Source organism: Ascaphus truei, chromosome 4, assembly GCF_040206685.1.
Source record: "Ascaphus truei isolate aAscTru1 chromosome 4, aAscTru1.hap1, whole genome shotgun sequence".
Lineage (NCBI taxonomy): Eukaryota > Metazoa > Chordata > Amphibia > Anura > Ascaphidae > Ascaphus > Ascaphus truei.
In genome coordinates this window covers 303,928,686-303,947,540 of record NC_134486.1, presented here as the reverse complement: position 1 = coordinate 303,947,540, position 18,855 = coordinate 303,928,686, and the positions used below count along the sequence as shown (strand labels likewise).

At 41.9% G+C, this 18,855-nt stretch overlaps 1 protein-coding gene across 2 annotated transcripts in view; it reads left to right on the top strand.

Annotated features, from left to right (window-relative positions):
- Positions 1 to 18,855, top strand: part of PCMT1 (protein-L-isoaspartate (D-aspartate) O-methyltransferase) — a 524,500-nt gene that overhangs the window by 22,789 nt on the left and 482,856 nt on the right. For both annotated transcript variants that reach the window (XM_075597778.1, XM_075597777.1), the window contains exons 2-4: positions 14,872 to 14,976; positions 15,261 to 15,292; positions 15,999 to 16,103. In XM_075597778.1, coding sequence (XP_075453893.1) covers positions 14,872 to 14,976; positions 15,261 to 15,292; positions 15,999 to 16,103 — 242 coding nt within the window. The remainder of the gene's footprint in view (positions 1 to 14,871; positions 14,977 to 15,260; positions 15,293 to 15,998; positions 16,104 to 18,855) is intronic.

The window sequence follows — 18,855 nt, the reverse complement described above, 5'->3', positions numbered from 1 at the left end:
GAGACATTCTGAATGCCCATCTGCCATTGGAAACAAAATCTGGGATGAGGGGGAACAACAAAAAAAAAGATTGTTGAGGAAGGCTTCCCCATCGTCCAGGTTCCTGGGGTTTCCCGTTTTTAACTACCATGAGTCCAAAAGGAAATGTCCATCTGTATTCAACATTGCGGTCTCACAATTTTGTTTTTACCTCAGAGATTTCTTCTTTTGGCTAGTGTGGAAGGCGCCAGGTCAACATACACCTGCAGGGTTATATTTTGGAACTTGAAATCTCTGGGGCCTCTTGTCACTGTATTGAAGTAATGGAATATTAACACCACATCTCTTGATTTGTCACCTGGTTGGGGTCTCATTTTTAGGGCTCTGTGGCATCTGCCCAGAGCAAGAGACTCCTCCAGTGAAATCTGGAAGAGTTTACGTTAGCCACTTGCCAATAAATCCCTCGATATCCATCTCTGATTCCGGGATCCCCCTGAATCCTTAGATTATTACGGCAATCTCTCTCTGTTCTCCATATCCTCCTGTCTGTCTTTGACATCCAGAAGCTAGGCCTTCACCTCTTTGAGTTCAGCGTCCATATGGGATTGACGGGTGATTGTAGCGACTACCTTAAATTCTAGGGAGCTGGTGCGGTCTCTGAGGGAAGATATTTCCCTTTTGAGATCCTTCACTGCTGTTTGCATTAGATTCAATTTTATTAAAGAAGGTAAGCAAGTCGGTCTTCGTGGAGAGATTTTCGATTTCCACACCCGGTTCAGAGTCTGAGTGATCCATGGAGGGATCATCGCCAAATTCGGTGCTGTGCGGGATGGCCGGCCATGGTTTTTTTTTAATAATTCTTGTAGCTTTTTCTTTTTGCTGGTTCTAACAGCTTTTGAGGCTATGGTAGGTGGATCTCGTACGAGTTATTGTTTATATTTAGAGAATTAGCCAGGGCGAATTTGATTTCATAAGCTTAGAAAAGCTGACATAAGCTTAGAAAAAAGGAGGCCCGGGGTATCACAGAGCAAGAGTGTCAGGACGCCGTTTTAGCTTGCTCTGTGCTGGCTCACTTGTGCAAACAGCATTCTTTTGGGGGGGGTACATCGTCCCCTATAGAGTCCCAAAGCTCCAGATTTTATGCTTATTAGCTTGTCTTCCTATTCTATGGGGAAGGGGAGAAGGTACTCCCCTCACTTCTAAATTGTAGCCCCTCTGGCTTCTAAATTGTTGGATTTCACTTCAAAGTTGTATGTGAATTTGGTGGTGTGCGGGTGATGGGACCATCCGCCCCTAGTTGCTCACCTTTTCTTGTCAGTGGCTGTCAGATCTTTGCTGTGGTCTCCAGCAGCACTTTAGAGGTCTTCGGTGGCCATCTTGGGTTGTGGGGACACCCTGGGTGGTCCTGGGGCCTGATCCTCAGCAAATAACCAAGTGATTGCCGTGGGGGGGGCAGGCCGTCTGCTAGAGGTCCCAGTCAGGCCTGAGCCGGGGGAAAGAGACAGACCCACGTTCCCTTGTGGCAGCGTTATGGGGGCCGAAGCAAGATGGCCACTTCACCGCACCTCAGGGGCCTCCCCCGCAAACCGCATCGACCAACAGCCGGGAGCCTCCTTCGGCGCTGAAACGTGTATTCCTGACAGGCAGCCCTCCTCTGCTCCTTGTTTTGCCTCCAGCGTAGCGCCCTGCCCCCTCTCCGGACTCTCTAGCACTAGGCTTTTCGAGTTAGTTTGCACCACCAGCCACGCTTCCGACTCAGAGTCCCCTGGCTCCGACTCGCCTGCAGCTGTCATCTGTGACTGCACCGGGAGCCCGTCTGAGCACCACTGCAAGTCCGGGGACATTCTTCCTTGTTGGGTTCCTCCCGGCACCAAGTCAGTTAAAAGCGCCCAGAATGCTCTAATCAGCGTGGCCGGTGGTCATCTTGGGCATCTCAGGGAGCTGTAGCTGTGAGGTTTCAAGGATCAAGCAGCTGAATACTGATAGTCCCCTACTATAGAAGCTGCCATGAGCACTTTATTAGGCGTTTTTGTGCCTTGGTTTGCCTTAATTCTGTTTAGCTCAGTCTTGGCCACGCCCCCGTTCGTTAGCTATTTTATGGTCTGTTAGTTTTTTTCCATCATTGGATGTTTTACCACATTGCTGCCATGTAGCATTCTGCACATATGTTTGTGTTAAAGCAGCATTTATTCTTTCAGACAATAACTATTGTCCTGAGGAAACAATATGACTGCTGTTTCCAGGTTTGCACTGGTAGCAAATAGAAAGCAACAGTGTCATTGGTAGATAACGTTGGTGCTTTCTGCTGTTTTTTTTTTTTTTTAACTGGCAAGCTGAAAATAATGTTTTGGCAACTAACCATGGAGTCCTAGGTGCTGCAAGTAACGTGCTTCATCTTAAAGGGAAACCATATTTTGGAATTTTAAGGGGCTTGCTGCCTAGAAGCTTGTCCAACTTCAAAATCTTAACCACCAAAAGGCATCTGCCAGGCTAGTCGATTAAGGCATAATTAATTAGAAAGTCCTTGAAAATGTGGCTTGTTGGTTGCTCTTAAATTACGCAGCTTGGACAAACAAGACGTTGGTTATTTCTCTACTAGAGAAGCAAGATAGGTTTTGTTCCTGGCCCCTTAAGTAAAGGGTTTAAGTGACAAAGCCAGTGCGCTCCAGGCGGTGTGCAATGTGTCATTGCTGACATCCTTTAATGACTGGATTAAACGTGTTTTTGCCTTTTGAACGTTGCCAGATATAGTTGTACAAAAAAAATGAACCAGCTTACTGTGCAGATTCCAGCAGTATTAATTACAAGCATCAGTCTCGGTGGTTGACTGCTGGATTTGTGAAGGCCAGGGCTATGACCGGAATGTCAATACACACATCCTTTCACTTTTCTCCTCTTGTCTATTAGTCTTTTGTGTCCATTCACTTTCAGCCAGTGTAAAACAAGCTTCAATATTTGGAAAGCAGTGGATGTGCATCCACTTTGTTTAAACTATGACATTTAGGGAGCACTGTCATCCAAAGTTGTTTCTTTGCTGCAAAATTGTATTTTTATCTTTTATTGTAGTTTGCTGCATGAAGCGGCAATGCCTACTAATTGAGTGAACACCAGAGACCATACATAGAAAGAAACCTTGCTTTCTACCTAAAACTGCACTGTATGTCATGTATGAAGATATATGCTGTTTAGCAGATGCTCTCGGTATTGAGAATACATCTGCTATATTTTTATTTATTTTAGTATTTTTGGCCTCCCTTTTCACCCACGTCATGCCAAGTGCATACTATATTTGGCGGCTACTTTGATGTGCATGTGTATATGTGTAAATATATGCATATTCAAGGGGGGTGGGAAGCCCAACCCTGTCGCCCGCCCCCCCAAAATTACATCCCGGGCAACGCCGGGTATATCAGCTAGTGTGTAAATATATGCATATTAAGGTTTAACTTCACATGTGGTGTGATTTTAAGTATGTCTGTGTCAAATAGGTCATATAGATTATTATTGTTTAACTTTATCTGCTGCGTTGTTTTAGTTCTTTACTTTTTAATATGCAGTAAACCTGATTGGGTACCATTAGTTTTGTATATGTTTTCGGAAGAGCCTGGCGTATTATGCATTCAACAGGGACACTACCATTGGTCCCTGCTATACCCTATCACCTGACTCCTCCCCCTGATGAAACGTGCCGTGTCACGTGAAACGCGCGTCGGGGACTGATGACATCACGACGGTGATGTCCTGAATTGAGGCATCACCATCTTGGTGCAGCAGCGACTGACTTATATACGGCTTGTATCGCGACTATTACTGGGCACAAGGAATACACTTTGACACATTACACATACATTACACACACATACATTACACACACACACAATACACCCACTACGATTAGACTATATTGGCTAGTGTACCTGAGATTGTTGTGTTGTCTGCCCTTATACTAGTGCTAGATCTCATAAGACTGCTAGTAGTGTGTGTGTATCTATCCCCTATAGAACGGCACTACAGGGTTCACCTTTCAGTGATTATCCACAGAGACTGTAATATTTCTTTATAGTTACACCATTTGGCATACACTCTACTTACTAATATCATTATTGCCTTATTTGCTTATACATACAATGATCCCTCCATACAGCTCTGTGTTTTGTATATGAGAAATATCCTCTGTTGTGACGCTTATGTTGAGACATATGGATTATTGTTTCTCAATGTGCTGTTGGGTTCCCTTTGAGGTGTGTATATATACCGTACATACAGTACCTGTTTGCTGATGCACCATTTTCCTTGATATGATGTTGGTATATCTACTGTGTACCTCTATGGCCTATTTTCTGTATAGGGGATTATACTCTTTAGAATATGAGGTATATATCAACCACATTTAAACTGGAGCTTGCCTCCTATGAGGATTTTTAGCACACCACACATGTTCAATTGTTTAATGTTTATTAAAACGTTATTGTTTTTTTTTTCTCACTTTTTTTAGTCCTTCGTGGACATAAATGAATTATGTCAGCTGATGGTTAGCCTCTGGTCAATAGACCATTTGTAGGAATATTTTGTATCTCATGGAGTAATGACCCACCTTCTACTTTCCACAGCGAGTGCTTGATATAGGATCTTTTTGGGGTTCTTTCTGAACCTACTCTTTTAAATGACGTGTATGTCAAATATTCACGATGAAAACGATTTCTCCCCCCCCCGGTAAATGATTGTATTAGCAAGTATTTTGTATTTATATAGCTCCAGCCACATATGGCTTTAGAGATGCTGAATTCTACAATCGTATATAATATACATATAATTTAATATATACATGTTGCTAAATATTTTCAAATTTTCACTTGCTTCAGATTACCACTGTATTGCTGTCCATGACTTGTAGCCTGTCAGCTTGGAGACTACAGTACCTCTGCTAAAAGGTCATGAAATAAGGAGTCATTTCCAGTTGGAAAAAGACTTTTGATAGTTCAGAATAGTTTGTGATTGGTCGATTTACAATGCTTGGGTTCTCGGCATCTTGGAAAAATGGTACTTTGTAGAATTCGAGTAGATTGCATTCTATAAAAGCATACACCGAATCCAGGAGTGGTCATTTTCTGTTAGAAAGTAAGAAGATGGGGACTTTTACAAATAGATCTATCACTCTGGAAAACGTGAAGTTAAAAATCTTATGCTCAAGAATGTCATCTGGAAGCCTTGTGCGTAGATATTCTCTTTTAACTGAGAATTAGAACTGGCGTATGTGTTCCGACCTGCGCCACTAATTCAGAAGATCCCCCAAAAATGTAAAAAGCATATGTTGTGCCTATAATTCACTTCTGGCTTACACACTGGATAGTTTCTGAAGCTGTTCATTGTGATGATAGATCAGCCTGCCTATTTCCACAGATCTCTTTGCTCTAGGTAACAGTTGGTTTTGTCTCCAATAAAGTAATTCAAAACTGGCTAGTGGCAAGAAAGTTGTCTATGGCGTATCATAGAACATTGCAATTCTCTTGATCCCCGTACTCCTTGAAACTAGATTGCAAAACTAATAGAGATCAGTATTGGCTCTCTAAAGCAGGGATAAATGGTGAAACAAAGCGCACAAGCAAAAACAGAGCAGGAAGGACCCAGAATCAAAAATTGAATAAAAGGGCACTTTAATGTGACAAAAAACCCATCCAACGCGTTTCGAACGTCACAGCGTTCTTTTTCAAGGATGTGAGTATTGCTTATATTCAGGGGAACCTGCCAATGAGACTGATTGTGGGTGGGCTTGTACCATCTACCACCTGTCTTCAGGAGGATAGTACCCATACAAGTGGTTATTATGTACTACCATTAATACTATTACTCATTCCTTATACCTTGGATGAAGTGGTCTTGGCTTACAATATTCTTTAATTCCTGGCATTGGAGCGCTTTAGCCTATTCTTTCCATCTTGGCTCTCTAAAGGTCAAAGTCTCTGCACTCTCCGAATTACTGGGAAAACAAATGGCCTCAGTTGATCTGGTAATGTGTTTATTTATTTTTTTCCAGGTTGTATGCAGGTTGAGACCACAAGTCATGTACATGGTTCAATCATGAGACTTGCCTCTAGTTCTGAGGGCACTCACAATGCCTCCTTTCAAGCCGATCCAGCAAAGTTCAGTATTTAACCTCGCACTTTAGACTGCGCTTCTAGTCACAGTTACATCAGGATGTAAAATCAGATTTTGTCCAGTAAAGAACTGTTTCTAATCTTTTATTAAGTCAATGTTGTTCTTAAACCTGTCCTGTATTTTCTGCCCAAAGTTGTCTCTTCATTCTATTTGAATCAAGAACTGATCTTGCCATCTTTCTGTCCAAACTCCTCTAATGCAGCAAAAGCTGCATTCTCTGAACATCGTTTAATGTTTGACGCACTATATCTTCTGAACCAATGAATTCAGAGTGTCTGTGTTTGTGTTGTCATCTGTAGGAAGAATGGATCCAGCTGCAACAAAACCTGCATTGTCACTTGTATTAAGAAAAAAACATATACAGTATCAGCTAGAACAGGCGGGCTCCAGAAAATCTTATAGCTCATTCTTGTGGGCACTGCAGATTTAGTAAACCTCATATTTTATTGCACTGTAGTTTCTTCTATGGTGCAATAAAATGTGATTTTTACGAAATCTGCAACACTCTTTCCTCACCTCCATCTTCCAACAATAATATATTATCGTTATGGCTTTCAGGCTTCAGCACAGACGTACTTTTGCCATAAAGTGCTTCAGGCTGTTAAATGTGACAAATGTATGCAGGATATTTTTGGTGTGGTAATAGATCTCTCTCCTACTGTTATTGCCTGTCCACTTCCTGTTGGTTCATACTGCCATACAAAACAAAAACAATTCACCTCTAAAAAATGAAAGTGTCAGAGGTGCAAAGACATTTGTCACGTACGCCACACCTGTGAGCATGTGACCTTGCTTACGGGACATGGGTTAATACTCGGTTCGCAAGTGGTCCCACTTTTCACCTCCGCAAAGGTGCCGCATATAGACAGTATTTCCCGTAAAGGACAATTATTAATACACAGCTCAAAAGCTGCCCCACCCTTCACCTTCGCAAAGATCCTTCAGATGAGTAACATCTCCCCTAAATCCTTCCCCATAAACCACCTGTAATGAACAGCACACAAGTGGGCACGTGACTTAGATATGCAATCAGGGTTAATACCCACGGCTACTCTAGCCAACTTACCTTTCTCCTCCACAAGGGTTCCCTCTATCTCTCTCTATCCTTAGATTACTGAAAAAGGATTACAAGAACATACAATTACAATAGATGCAGAACAGTTTCTCAAAGGGATATAACATAAAACCCTATACATTACCGTGTCATATGTTTTCTCCCAGTGAGGTCACTGGTGCAGAAGCGAGAATTGCGTGTTTGGTACACACACACATATCAAAATCTGATTTTTCATGAAGCCTTGTTGTCTTATGTAGTGTTCTAACCCATTAAAACAACATAAACCGCATCCTGTCGTAAATCAGCTGTGAAATTGACAGTTTTATGACATAGTAAGAAAGACCCTTTACAAACGGGCGTTTAAACTTTGCTTCAGTATATACGGCCTCATAACTTTCCTTAACTAATACTTAAACATGTGAGTCGCATCAATACATTCAGATGCTCATGGCGGGTGCGACAAGACTATAAACATGACTGTCTTACCACTAAACCTGAGACAAATTAATCTGTCCCTTATTACCCTTAACCATGTGTGGTGTCAGTACATTCCCCTCTGTGACACAATTTCAGATTTATAACTCTTTTTATGCATAGGAGATTACATCACATGATATTCTCATTTTTAATAAAGACACTCTTTGGTTTAATACTTTATTAGCCACGTCCCCTGGCAATCCATAAACCTCATCCAGAGAATGCTTTGAAAAACCTTTTGTTTGTCAGAGAACCAATCTCTGGCAGAACATATGTCCTTATCTCGATCATCTCAGTTTTTAACACTAGGCTTGGCTAAGGCCCTTGTGGTCACCGCTGCACACACGTCAGAGCGCCTGGCGGCTCATGCACCCGTTTCAGCCATGACCTGTGGTCTGCGGCTGTGCTAGCAAAGCAGGAGATCCGAGGAGGGGGGGGGTTTAGAGGCGCGCGACCATGACGCAACACGGCTGGTTCACCCTAGTGGCTGAGCGAGAGAAGGTAAGGCGGTGCATCTGCCCAATGAGGAAAGTAACAGACCGGATCCCGGTCTGTTACTTTCCTCATTGGGCAGATGCACCACCTTACCTTCTCTTGTATCCTGTTACCCATTCCGGTTGGAGCACGCCGATGCTACCAGGCGTCCCTACGCAGCAAACAGTGAGTTTTCCTTGAGGATTTATGTTGGCTACTCATGCAAGATCTACCTCGATCAAGAGGCTATTGGGTATTGCCAGACCACTGTGATTCTTCATGATTAAGTATCTACGGGGGACATCAGGAACTGGCAGCTATAGTGATTGAGGATTTTTTATTTGTGTCAAAGACAGTCATTCAGTACCAGTGTTTTCTGAGTAGCGCCACTAGGGGGCGTGGGGCTCCCTTCTCTATAACTCATTGGCTGAGCCACTGCCGTGACGTGGCCAATGCTCGGCCGCCGCACCAAAAGACAAAAATCTTGTCTCTTGGCCAAGGCGCTCACGCATCGCGGCTTGTGCGCGAACGCACACGCCAACCTGGGGCCTGCCCCATAAAGGGATGTGCTCTGGTGTGTCTTGCACGCGCTATGCATAGCGCGTGCAGCCGTGGCCACTGGGAACCTAGTCTAAGGTGTTAACAGGCCATAAACCAACTCTTTTTGTACTTTTCAAATCCAACTTAAATGCATGGGATCTTTCAACACAAAAGGTAGCCCATTAACACCTAAAGCACCAGATGGATTAAAATATACAATATCTCATGACAACATCTATTTATAAAGGTGCACTCAGGTGGGTTAATAATAAAACAAGGTTGAAGTACAAAGGTGAAGTTGTGTTAAAAATGTAACTAATACACTGCTTTTAACTGGGAGAGTTCTGATCTCTCAAATACTATATTTATTTTAGATGTCTCCCAAAATCTCTCAACACATTGGGGGATAGACTGGGGAGGCCAGTTAGTTAGGGACCTCACCAGCATTCACTGGCAATTTCCAACATGCTGTGATGAGCTGTTTTCATTGGACTAATATTACCTGGTCCACTTACCTCGCATACAACTGCCATTTTGTTGTTGAGGCAAAGGTGGGCAATTTTGTCTTATTTGTAACATACCTTATACACTGCCATACCCTTCTCTCCCCACCCCCCCGCACCAATTCTACCAACCAATTAGAGTACAGTTTAGACGTGTTTTTAGCTACTACTGTGTTCAGCCACTTTCAAGTTGTGTATTAAAAGTTACGTTTTTAACATACATTTCACTTTTGAACTTGGACCTTGTTTTATTATTACCCCACCTGAGTGCACCATTTTTAAATAGGTGTCTTTGTGCCTCTCTGTCACATCCATTTTGTATACATTTATCACACCTGTTAAGGTACAGCTCCACCATTTGGGGATAGTGTAGGTTTCATTATCAAGACTCATTAGCATTTCAGTAAGGCTGCATTCATACAGCCTTTGTCGGCGCGGAGGCGTATGCATCCGTGATGTGAAGCGGTTGCATTTTCTGGACATGGTAGACATGCCTTGGGGGTCGTGTCTGACGTCACAGAGCTTATTCGCCCTCATTGGGCGAACTGTTCATGTGACCTGCCCGTCAGTTTCCTCGCGCGGTGCGTGCGCCCTCCTGTCGCCCGTTTGGTCTGTGTGTGAGATCAATGCCTTAAGGCAATGTGATCGCGCTGCGCGCAAATGCCTCCGCACGGTCTTCAGCAGCATGGGCGTTGCCTAAGTGTCATCCTGAGCGTACTATTTCCAAAGTGTGGCGGTTGTGTTGCAATTCACCTCTAGCTTTGAAACCTTAAAACGGGTTCAGCACCAAGACATTAGATTAAGATAGTTAAAACGGTACAAAGCATTTGCTTACCATGGATACATTGAAAACATAATTTAAAGATTCTTGTATTTATTAGCATTTTCTAAATGTCGGCTACATTTACGCTATTGAACTTGCCACTGTTCCTAGTTTGATCTTGCAATCTGGCTATTAATTGAGGGTGGAAGGTATACGAGTCATCTTCTGACACTTGCAGATATAGGAAAAGCTAAATTATTTTTCTAAGGTACTGTAGCTCCTTATTTTTAAAACACTTGATTTGTTGTCGTCTCAAAAATGTTAACATATAGGGTCCTGTTCAAATATAAGGGCTGGGACCCGCGGCGCGGGCGGCCGCACGAGCGTTCCCCACCAGCAGGGGAATTCTCCCGAGCCGGTCCCAGTCCCCCCTAGCTGCACAGCTCACTACACGCTGTGACGTGTCAGCCGCCAGGGGATTCAAGAGAATTGTAATCTCAAGCGGCGACGCGTCACGTGGTGTGGCTGTGAGCCAATGAGGCGGGGAGGAGAGTGTGGGGGGAAAGCAGTGATTTTAAATAAACTGCAGCACCAAGGAAGTCCCCCCCTGCTCCCTCCCACAGACTCTCTCCTCTTGGGGGGGGGGGGTCCCCCTTCCGATTCCCCCCCGGGCTCCGATTCACCCCCCACCCACCCCCCCCTGTGTATTTGTGTGTGCCTGTGTGCGTGACTGTGAGGAGTTCAGGGGCTGAAGAGTTGAGGGGCTGAACGGCTGACGGGCGGTCCCGCCCCCTCACGTCATGGCCGTGCCCCGCCACCTGTTTTGGCCACCCCTCCCCCCCCCCCCCCCCCCCACTTGCAAAAATGGTCCCTTTGGACCGGAAAAAGCCCCAAGTGCCTCTCCAGGCGCCGCCTGTCTGCAGTGCGGGTGCGTGGTCTGAGGCAGCGGGGCCTTAGCCTAAGTGTTTGCCTAGGTAGGGGTATGAGCTAAAGCAGCAAAGTACATTAGAATCCAGGACATGAATAGATAACTGTAATGAGTCAGCACCTCTGGATACATTTTGGAACCTGAGCACTTGGCATTTTTTACATTGCCTACTTTCATGTGTTACAGTAAGAGTTCGGAGGTGGCAGTCTTTACAGTATTAAAATGGGAGTGAGAGAATCTGATGATACGCAGTAAGAAGTTCCAGAGAGAGGGTGCAGCAGGGGAGAAGTCTTGTAGGTGGGAGTGAGAGGAAATAATTAGGCAGATGGAAAGGTAGATGTCGATGCCAGAACGTAGGGGATGTTTAGGGATAAAGGCTGAGATTTTGAATGTGGATTGCTGCTTTAATACATAAACCTGCTTCTTTTCTAGTATTAGTTTGGATAAAAAGAACTGTTTATTTCATTATTATTATTTTATTAAACTTATTATTCTTTCATAATGTCTGTATTGGGAGCATGAAGAGTCTCAAAAACTAAGGTTCTAAAAGTTTTTAGTAAAAGGTGAAATGAGACCAGTGCTTTAAAATGCTTCAGTTCTGAAGTCACTTACAACATCACATTGTGAAGCAGGCTGACCTTTCCTTGCATTTTTTAAAAAGACCCTTATTCTGCTTGATGCAAAAATCCAAAGCACAGAGAGGCAGTGCACTATGTACATTGTAGATGTCAATGTTTTATTCCACACATGCAGTGGAATTTATTTTAAATAAAGAGCATGTTTGAAGCTGTGGGAGTACAATAACTTGCAGTCTCCTGTCAGTACTGTACACTGTTGTGTTTTTCCTTAAATCTTTTTGCTGACTAGAAATTAGAGGCCTATTTAATTTGGCCAAACCCAACATTAATTTTACTTGTCAACTACAGTTGCTCCAAATTCTCAGTATAGAATGGTCCACTACGGTTTTAAAAACGGACATCCCCCTGGCATTGTAATGTTGTATTCTTGTTCTTTATATTTAGAAAGGCATTGGACTGTCCTTAAATTTGAAGTGAATAAACAGGTGCCATTTGCACTGGATTCCTGTAAGCACTAGAGGAGGCCTTTCAGTTTGTTAGACCATTCATAATAAACTTTACGACTTGGTAGACTCCAAATCAGTTCCAAGCTCCTTCAGGTGCATATTCTTTGAAAAATATGATAAAGGACATTTAGTGGTAATTGGATCTACTCTGTATCGGTTGCTCAGCCCGTTATCATCTTAAAACTCTGACTTCAAAGAGTTTTTAGCCAATAATGGCCTAAACAGCCATTTCAGACTAGATTGAATTACCCCCTTTATATTCTTTCTTTACTGGTGCTACAATTAATATGTGATGAGGTGCAACATTTATATTCTATAGGCCTTCAGTCCTCGGAATCCATTTCATAATGATACTACCACAGAATAACATACAGTGCTGTTATTTTTCTGCTCAACAGCAAACATATTTGGTGGGAAGACCAAGAATTCTGTGTAGGAGATCATGGCATAAAATGTACCATATAACAAACTGAATACAACCCCTTGCTGTTTCATAAACTGACATGATCCCACATTAATCCCACATAATCGTTTCGTGGCTTACAACCTATTTAAGTATATTGCATTTGCTGGCCTCTTCAACATTGACAAATATTATACATCACAGCATAGAATTGAATGCCATACATTTCTTTAGCAAAAAACACAGCAGGTTAAAGTATTTACAAAATAGAATAAGTTAAGTTATAGAAAGGTATGGCTCATAACCTTATATTTTTTGCCTCTGTCCTTTGTAGAAATGTATTGCTTCAGCTCCTAATTAAATGAAGGACAATTACTAAAATCACAATTGTGCATTTTTAAAGCAGTTATGATTTTTACACTTCTTAAATGGGGAGCAAATACCTCATCATTTGGTATATTTTAGCTATAAATTGCTAATCTGTAAAATATTATGTTTACATTTACTGTAGTATTACCCATAGAAGCAATAGCTACTATGTTTTAAAAAATGTTGTAGTGTTTTTTCCCCCCCCCAATTACTTTACATTGGATATGAGGACTTCATTATTTTATATTGGCAGTCTAAGCAGCTTAAAAGAGAGAGAGAGAGAGAGATGTGCATGTACAAACACCTGTGTGTATATAGATATAGATATGTATATACATATACATGTACATACACACACAGATATTACAAAAACATAGTATCCATGCTTTGATTGTTCTAAGACAACTTTACGAACTAAATAAAACATTATACAAATATTAAAACATATTCCAGTTTATCCTTTTTGGTTGTCATATAAAAGACGTATAGAGTATATGAGACATGGATTTCTTTTAGGCTTCTCGATTTACATGTACATTATGCCATATTTAGCCTCATGGTGCAAAATGGTCTTCCAAGAGTTTAATACCAGGAATGCTCATGTCCAATATTGCTTCTAAATTTGCTATATCCTTGTAACTAAACCATTGTAAATGTATCTACTGTCAGCTTATATAATTGCTATACCATTTTAAAAACTAAAGAACTTGGATTAAAAATTAGGGATTACTACATTTTTTTGGCATTGTGAATACATGGATTTTGTCGTTGTTGATCATCCTCAAACACTAACTTTCCATTCGATTATTTTATTTGACAACTAACATGCTACCAAGAACCCAAATCCTATCTATATAGTGATCACTTTTTTCCCAACTTTTCCTGAATCTAATCCAAAAACCCAAAACAAAGGTGAACATAAAACTATTACCACAAACCAACACACACACATCTTGCCACAAATTGCATGATCCTCCACTAAACCATGCACCCAAATCCTTTCCCAAAGCATTAAATAACCATAACCAAAGACACTGATCCTACCTAAAAATATTAACCATAGCCCTGCCCCAACACATAAACCCTAGCCCTATACACCTGAGTTCTTCCCTAAAATATTAATTCTATCCCTACACTAAAATACAACCTAAGTCACCACTCATTTTTAACTGAAATCTTATTGCAAATTGTAACTCCACCCCAACACATTCCTAGCCCTATTAATTCTAAACAAATGTCTAAACCTAATTCTAAACTCGTTCAATCGCTCTGCCCAACGAGGGACAGAGCTAATACACAGACAGAAGCTACCCATAACACCATAAGGGGACCCAGAAATGGACCCCCATGCTCATCCATTGGCAGCCGCCGGGAACTGGCACTAGACTCAGGGAGATCTAGGGGTTTCAAAAGGGGGTGGCCAAAATATGAAGACAGAATTCCCCTTTCTATCTGATCACCTCCCTCCCTCCTCCCCCACTGAGCCCCAAGAGAGCAGGACAACTCCAGATTGAAGCCCCTTTCCTTCCCTGTGTGGCTGCAAATCACACAAGATGTCAAGGGGATTATAGGGTTCAGAGAGGGATGTCACTCTACGAAATTCAAAGGGTGGAGTCCCCTATTTGATCTTGGGGGGGGGGGGGGGTCGCCCTGCTCAGATCCACACGGCACAGTTTGGCTTCCACCTTTTTGTGCGGTAGGAGTAGGTGATACATTGGCCAGTTCAACAACTTGCCAACATAGCTCCTTCGTGAGGTCACAAAGATTGCCTGTAACGACAATGTGTTGAACTTCTGCTTAAAAACCATTTAACAGAGTGTAAACTTGATTTATAAACATATTTTTACTTTCCCTAATACTGGGACAAACAAGAAGCTTGTTCACTGCCGCTCTTTTAGAAAACAATTTTGTAGGAATAAAAGTAGTGAATTTTAAATAGTTCTGTTCTGCTTTTATTTTAAGCACTCCTTTACCTAACATTTTTCCTTTCGTGTTTAATGGAAACCTAATGCACTGCAAACGTCTGAACACTACGGGTATTAAAAGCCCAGGAAAAGAAAATAATTTTTGAAACAACTTTAACTTTCTTGTTAAAGAGAAGAATTGTATAATGTATTTCCTTCTAAAATGTATTTCAGAAAATGGAATAATCAAGTCAGAGCGTGTATTTGAAGTCATGTTGGGAACAGATCGCCGACATTTTGCAAAATGCAATCCTTACATGGACTCCCCTCAAGCAATAGGTAATATTCTGCCTCGATAAATCATAATTCCTTATTTACAGGTGTAATGTTAAATTCTTCACTGAATATTTTCCCTTGCCTCTTACAATAGTAAGGCAAGAATGATTATATTGCTTAATTGAACATGTCTTCATTTAGACATTCGCTATTTTGTGCTACAGTACAACTTGCTGTAATGCATTGCTCACAATTATCTTGTAGATCACCCCTCCTCCTGTGCGAATGGTGATATTAACCCCAAAATGAAACTCAAGACTTTTTCTGTATATGTTTTTTTTTAACAGGTTATCAAGCAACAATCAGTGCCCCACACATGGTAAGCTTTACGTTTTTACTACAGTATGTAGGAAGACCATCAATTACATATTTAGACACAAATCCATGGTAGCTTCATTAACGTACTTTTATAGACTGGCCAAGGTTTTGGAGTAACACAACCTTTGATTTTAAGTTATCTTGGGCAATAAATGTATAAAAAAAATATATAGTTCTGCAGTGTTTAATTTAATTTTGTATGACATAAAAACATGGTTACAAAGGTACCCGATTTTTGACAGTTGTTGCTACGAGTCCACAAAGCTGTAATCTCCTCTCCTTGAATTTTTTTTTTATTTCTTGCTCTTCCTGGGGACTATTTAATTGGGAGATAGTAGAGCGAGGAAGGAGGTCGGATGCAAGCATGACAGGCAGTGCTGAGGCTACAGATGAAGAGTTTGAAAATGCAGAGGGGGTAGAGGCTTCTACAGTTAAGGATTTGAAAGCTGCATGGGAAAGACATAAGGGTATCCTAAATATAAAAAATCCAAGAATAAATTGGGGTCTGCAGGTAGTAAAATGGGTAGATAAGGTAGGTTAAGTGGTCCTCGTCTGATGATAATTCTTATGTTTCTCGGGGTATTATAAATTAATTAAAATATCACATGGATTTTATACACAATGGCAAAATTTGCATTTGTACCACATCATTCGGGTTCTTTTTCTCCTTTTCTGACATTTCTCATAATCTCTTGCTTTTCCTTTAGCATGCATACGCATTAGAACTCCTCCATGATCAGCTACATGAAGGTGCCAAAGCTCTGGATGTGGGGTCTGGAAGTGGAATTCTTAGTGCATGTTTTGCAAGAATGGTAAGCCATTTTCTTAAATGTTTCATGCAAAGATCAACCATGCAGTGTGTGTTCAAAGGGTGTTCAGGCAATACTGTAACATTGCAGCACTGACCCCCAAAAATGTACTTTTTTTTAAAAAAAAACTGTGTAGCAGTGATTAAGTTTCCTCACAACCCCAAACTATTTTATCATGAATTAAATTAATTGGGTGCCTTTCTAATTCCATTCTGCTTGCCCATAATGCCTGTCAATTTTTCTCAAACCCTTTCCTCGTGGTCACTACTGTGGGAGAAAAAAGGGAGATGTGATGGTTATGATGACCAAGATGTCTTCTGGAACTCAGTGTTTTTGCTCATGGGGATTATTCAACAGTTCATATAGGTGTTTCTGTTGGGTAACTCACATATTTGTATTTGGTATATGGCTTAAAATTTCAGAATTTCTTTAACTACTGTATATCAATTTTCTTGTAAATGTCAAAAGGTCAATGCTGATGACCCTTGTGTTATTGTGTTATTCGCTGCACCAAAGAAACGTCTTTCTCATTTTCTGTTTGGTAGTCCCAGGGCATCCAGAAGAGCAAAAATCCAGGCCATAAAATGGGACATTGGCCACACAGTTTACAAACAGCCTTGTGACTAAAAATAAAAAGTTTTGCTATGTGTAATTTGACAAGAATCTAGATAAAATGTATTTCTCTATGGCAAGCAGTTTAATTTTTCTAGGTGTCTTTCCATGGCGTCACATGCTACGGGAAAATGTCCCTTTCTCCAATACTGTAGTTAGGGACAAGTCCCATGTAGGCAAACCGGATATCCTACCTGGAACCCCTCCTAGCTACAGTCTTTTTATCCCTACCTCGGTAGGGTTTCCAGTGAATATTTTCTCTTCAGGCGTCTTACCTGGTCCTCCTTCCCCCCCTTTAATGCCGGAGTGAAGGAGAAGAGAACTCGACAGACGTCAATATTCCCCCGACAGCACTGTCGCCAATTTCAGAGCTTTCTCTGCACAGTGTTCACTACCGAAGCCACCTGGGATCATGGAATGTAAGAAGTCAGGCTGCGCGGCACAACAGAATCCTGAGGGCTCCCAATGCTGAACACTGCAGTTCTGCATGTTACTTGGCAAGGAGAGGAGCAGAAAGGCAATAGAGACAGTAGGTAAGACTTTTTTTGTATGCCTTTTCCTGTGTGTGAGGGGCGAGGGGTCTCTTTGTAGCACAATTTTCACAGGTTATCTAAGCAACCTGGTGAAGCTGCATTTTGCCTTAGTCAGTCCATACAGGCTGGAGGCTGATATAGTGCAGGGGTTTGTCATGATAACTGGGAGTGTATTACTGTTTTATGTATGTATATATTAATCATAATCCTACAACCATGTCTGTGGTAGTAGAATATACTGCATTTAAGAAATAAATAAAATAAATTACTGGCACTAGGAAAATGTGTTTTAAAAAAGCAAAGCACCTTCAGTGTAAGGTGATTTACTTACTGATGGGTACTCGGTCCTGAGGGGTAGATTATGTACAAAAGAGGCACAAAGTAAAAACCTCAATGTGATAGTTTCTGGATCGGTTCAAGCCTTCCTTTAAAAACCTTTGAATACATGATGTCAGAAACAGCTGCCTTTTAAACACCTAGATCTTTTAGCACTAACCATGATGAAGTAAAGTCGAGTCTGCTCTGCTGTTTGAGTTATTATCCAAATTAGATTTTTTTTTTTCCAAACATTTTTATTAGGTATTGAAACATCACTTTACACGCATTGTCATATGTGCATAGCATAATACCATAACTGTTGTTTTTCCCTTTTTCCTTATAAGAGTGGGGTAGAAAGACGAGAGGTGGGGGGGGGAGAGGGGGTGGGAGGGGTCCCTGATTACCCACCCATAGGGGTGGCCGACCGTCCGGTCCTTCAGTGGACCCTGTGATTAGACTCCCGAAAGAGAGAAAAGAGTGGGAGAGAGTGGAGGGAAGGGGGGGGGGAGGAGGGAGGGGATTTCTAGGTTTCCCTTCCCCTGGAGTCGCCTCCTGTTACTTGGTCCCAGCGTCTCGTCCGGTTACTGGGCAAAGGAGGGGGCTGTTGTCTCTTACGGTCTAGTGGGTCAGCCAGGGCTCCCATATGCGGTTGAACCGCTCTGTTGAGTGGTTAAGGAATGCTGTCAGTTTTTCCATTAACATTACCTCATTTAATCTTTTTTTTACCATTTGTATATTGGGTGGGGAATTTTTCTTCCAGGAGAGTGCCACCGAGCACCGCGCTGCAGTCAGAATAAAGGAGATTAATTTCCATACTGGGTGGTCAATTTCATCCATTGGCCTGCCCAGTATGAAGGTCAGTGGGTCCATAGGGATTGTGAGGTCAGTGACCATTTTAATTAGGTTTTGAATTGAGAGCCAATATATCTGAATTTTTGGGCAGTGCCACCATATGTGAGCCATGTCCCCCCTATGTCCACAGCCTCTCCAGCATAGATCGGATACCAGAGGGTAGATTTGCCGCAGTCTCACTGGTGTTAAGTACCAGTGAAACATTATCTTGTAGATGTTTTCTTTAATGCTGGTGCACACTGAGGTTCCTGATGCCGCTTCCCATATCTCCTCCCAGTCTTCGCTATCAATGTCTACATTTAACTCCGCTGCCCACTTGTGCATATAATCGTGTGTGTCAGGGCTTGCGTGTCTATCTAGTATCCCGTAGATTTGAGAGATTAGGCCTTTTTGGTGCTCGTTTTCCTGACACAATCTTTCAAATTGTGTTAAGGGAGGGA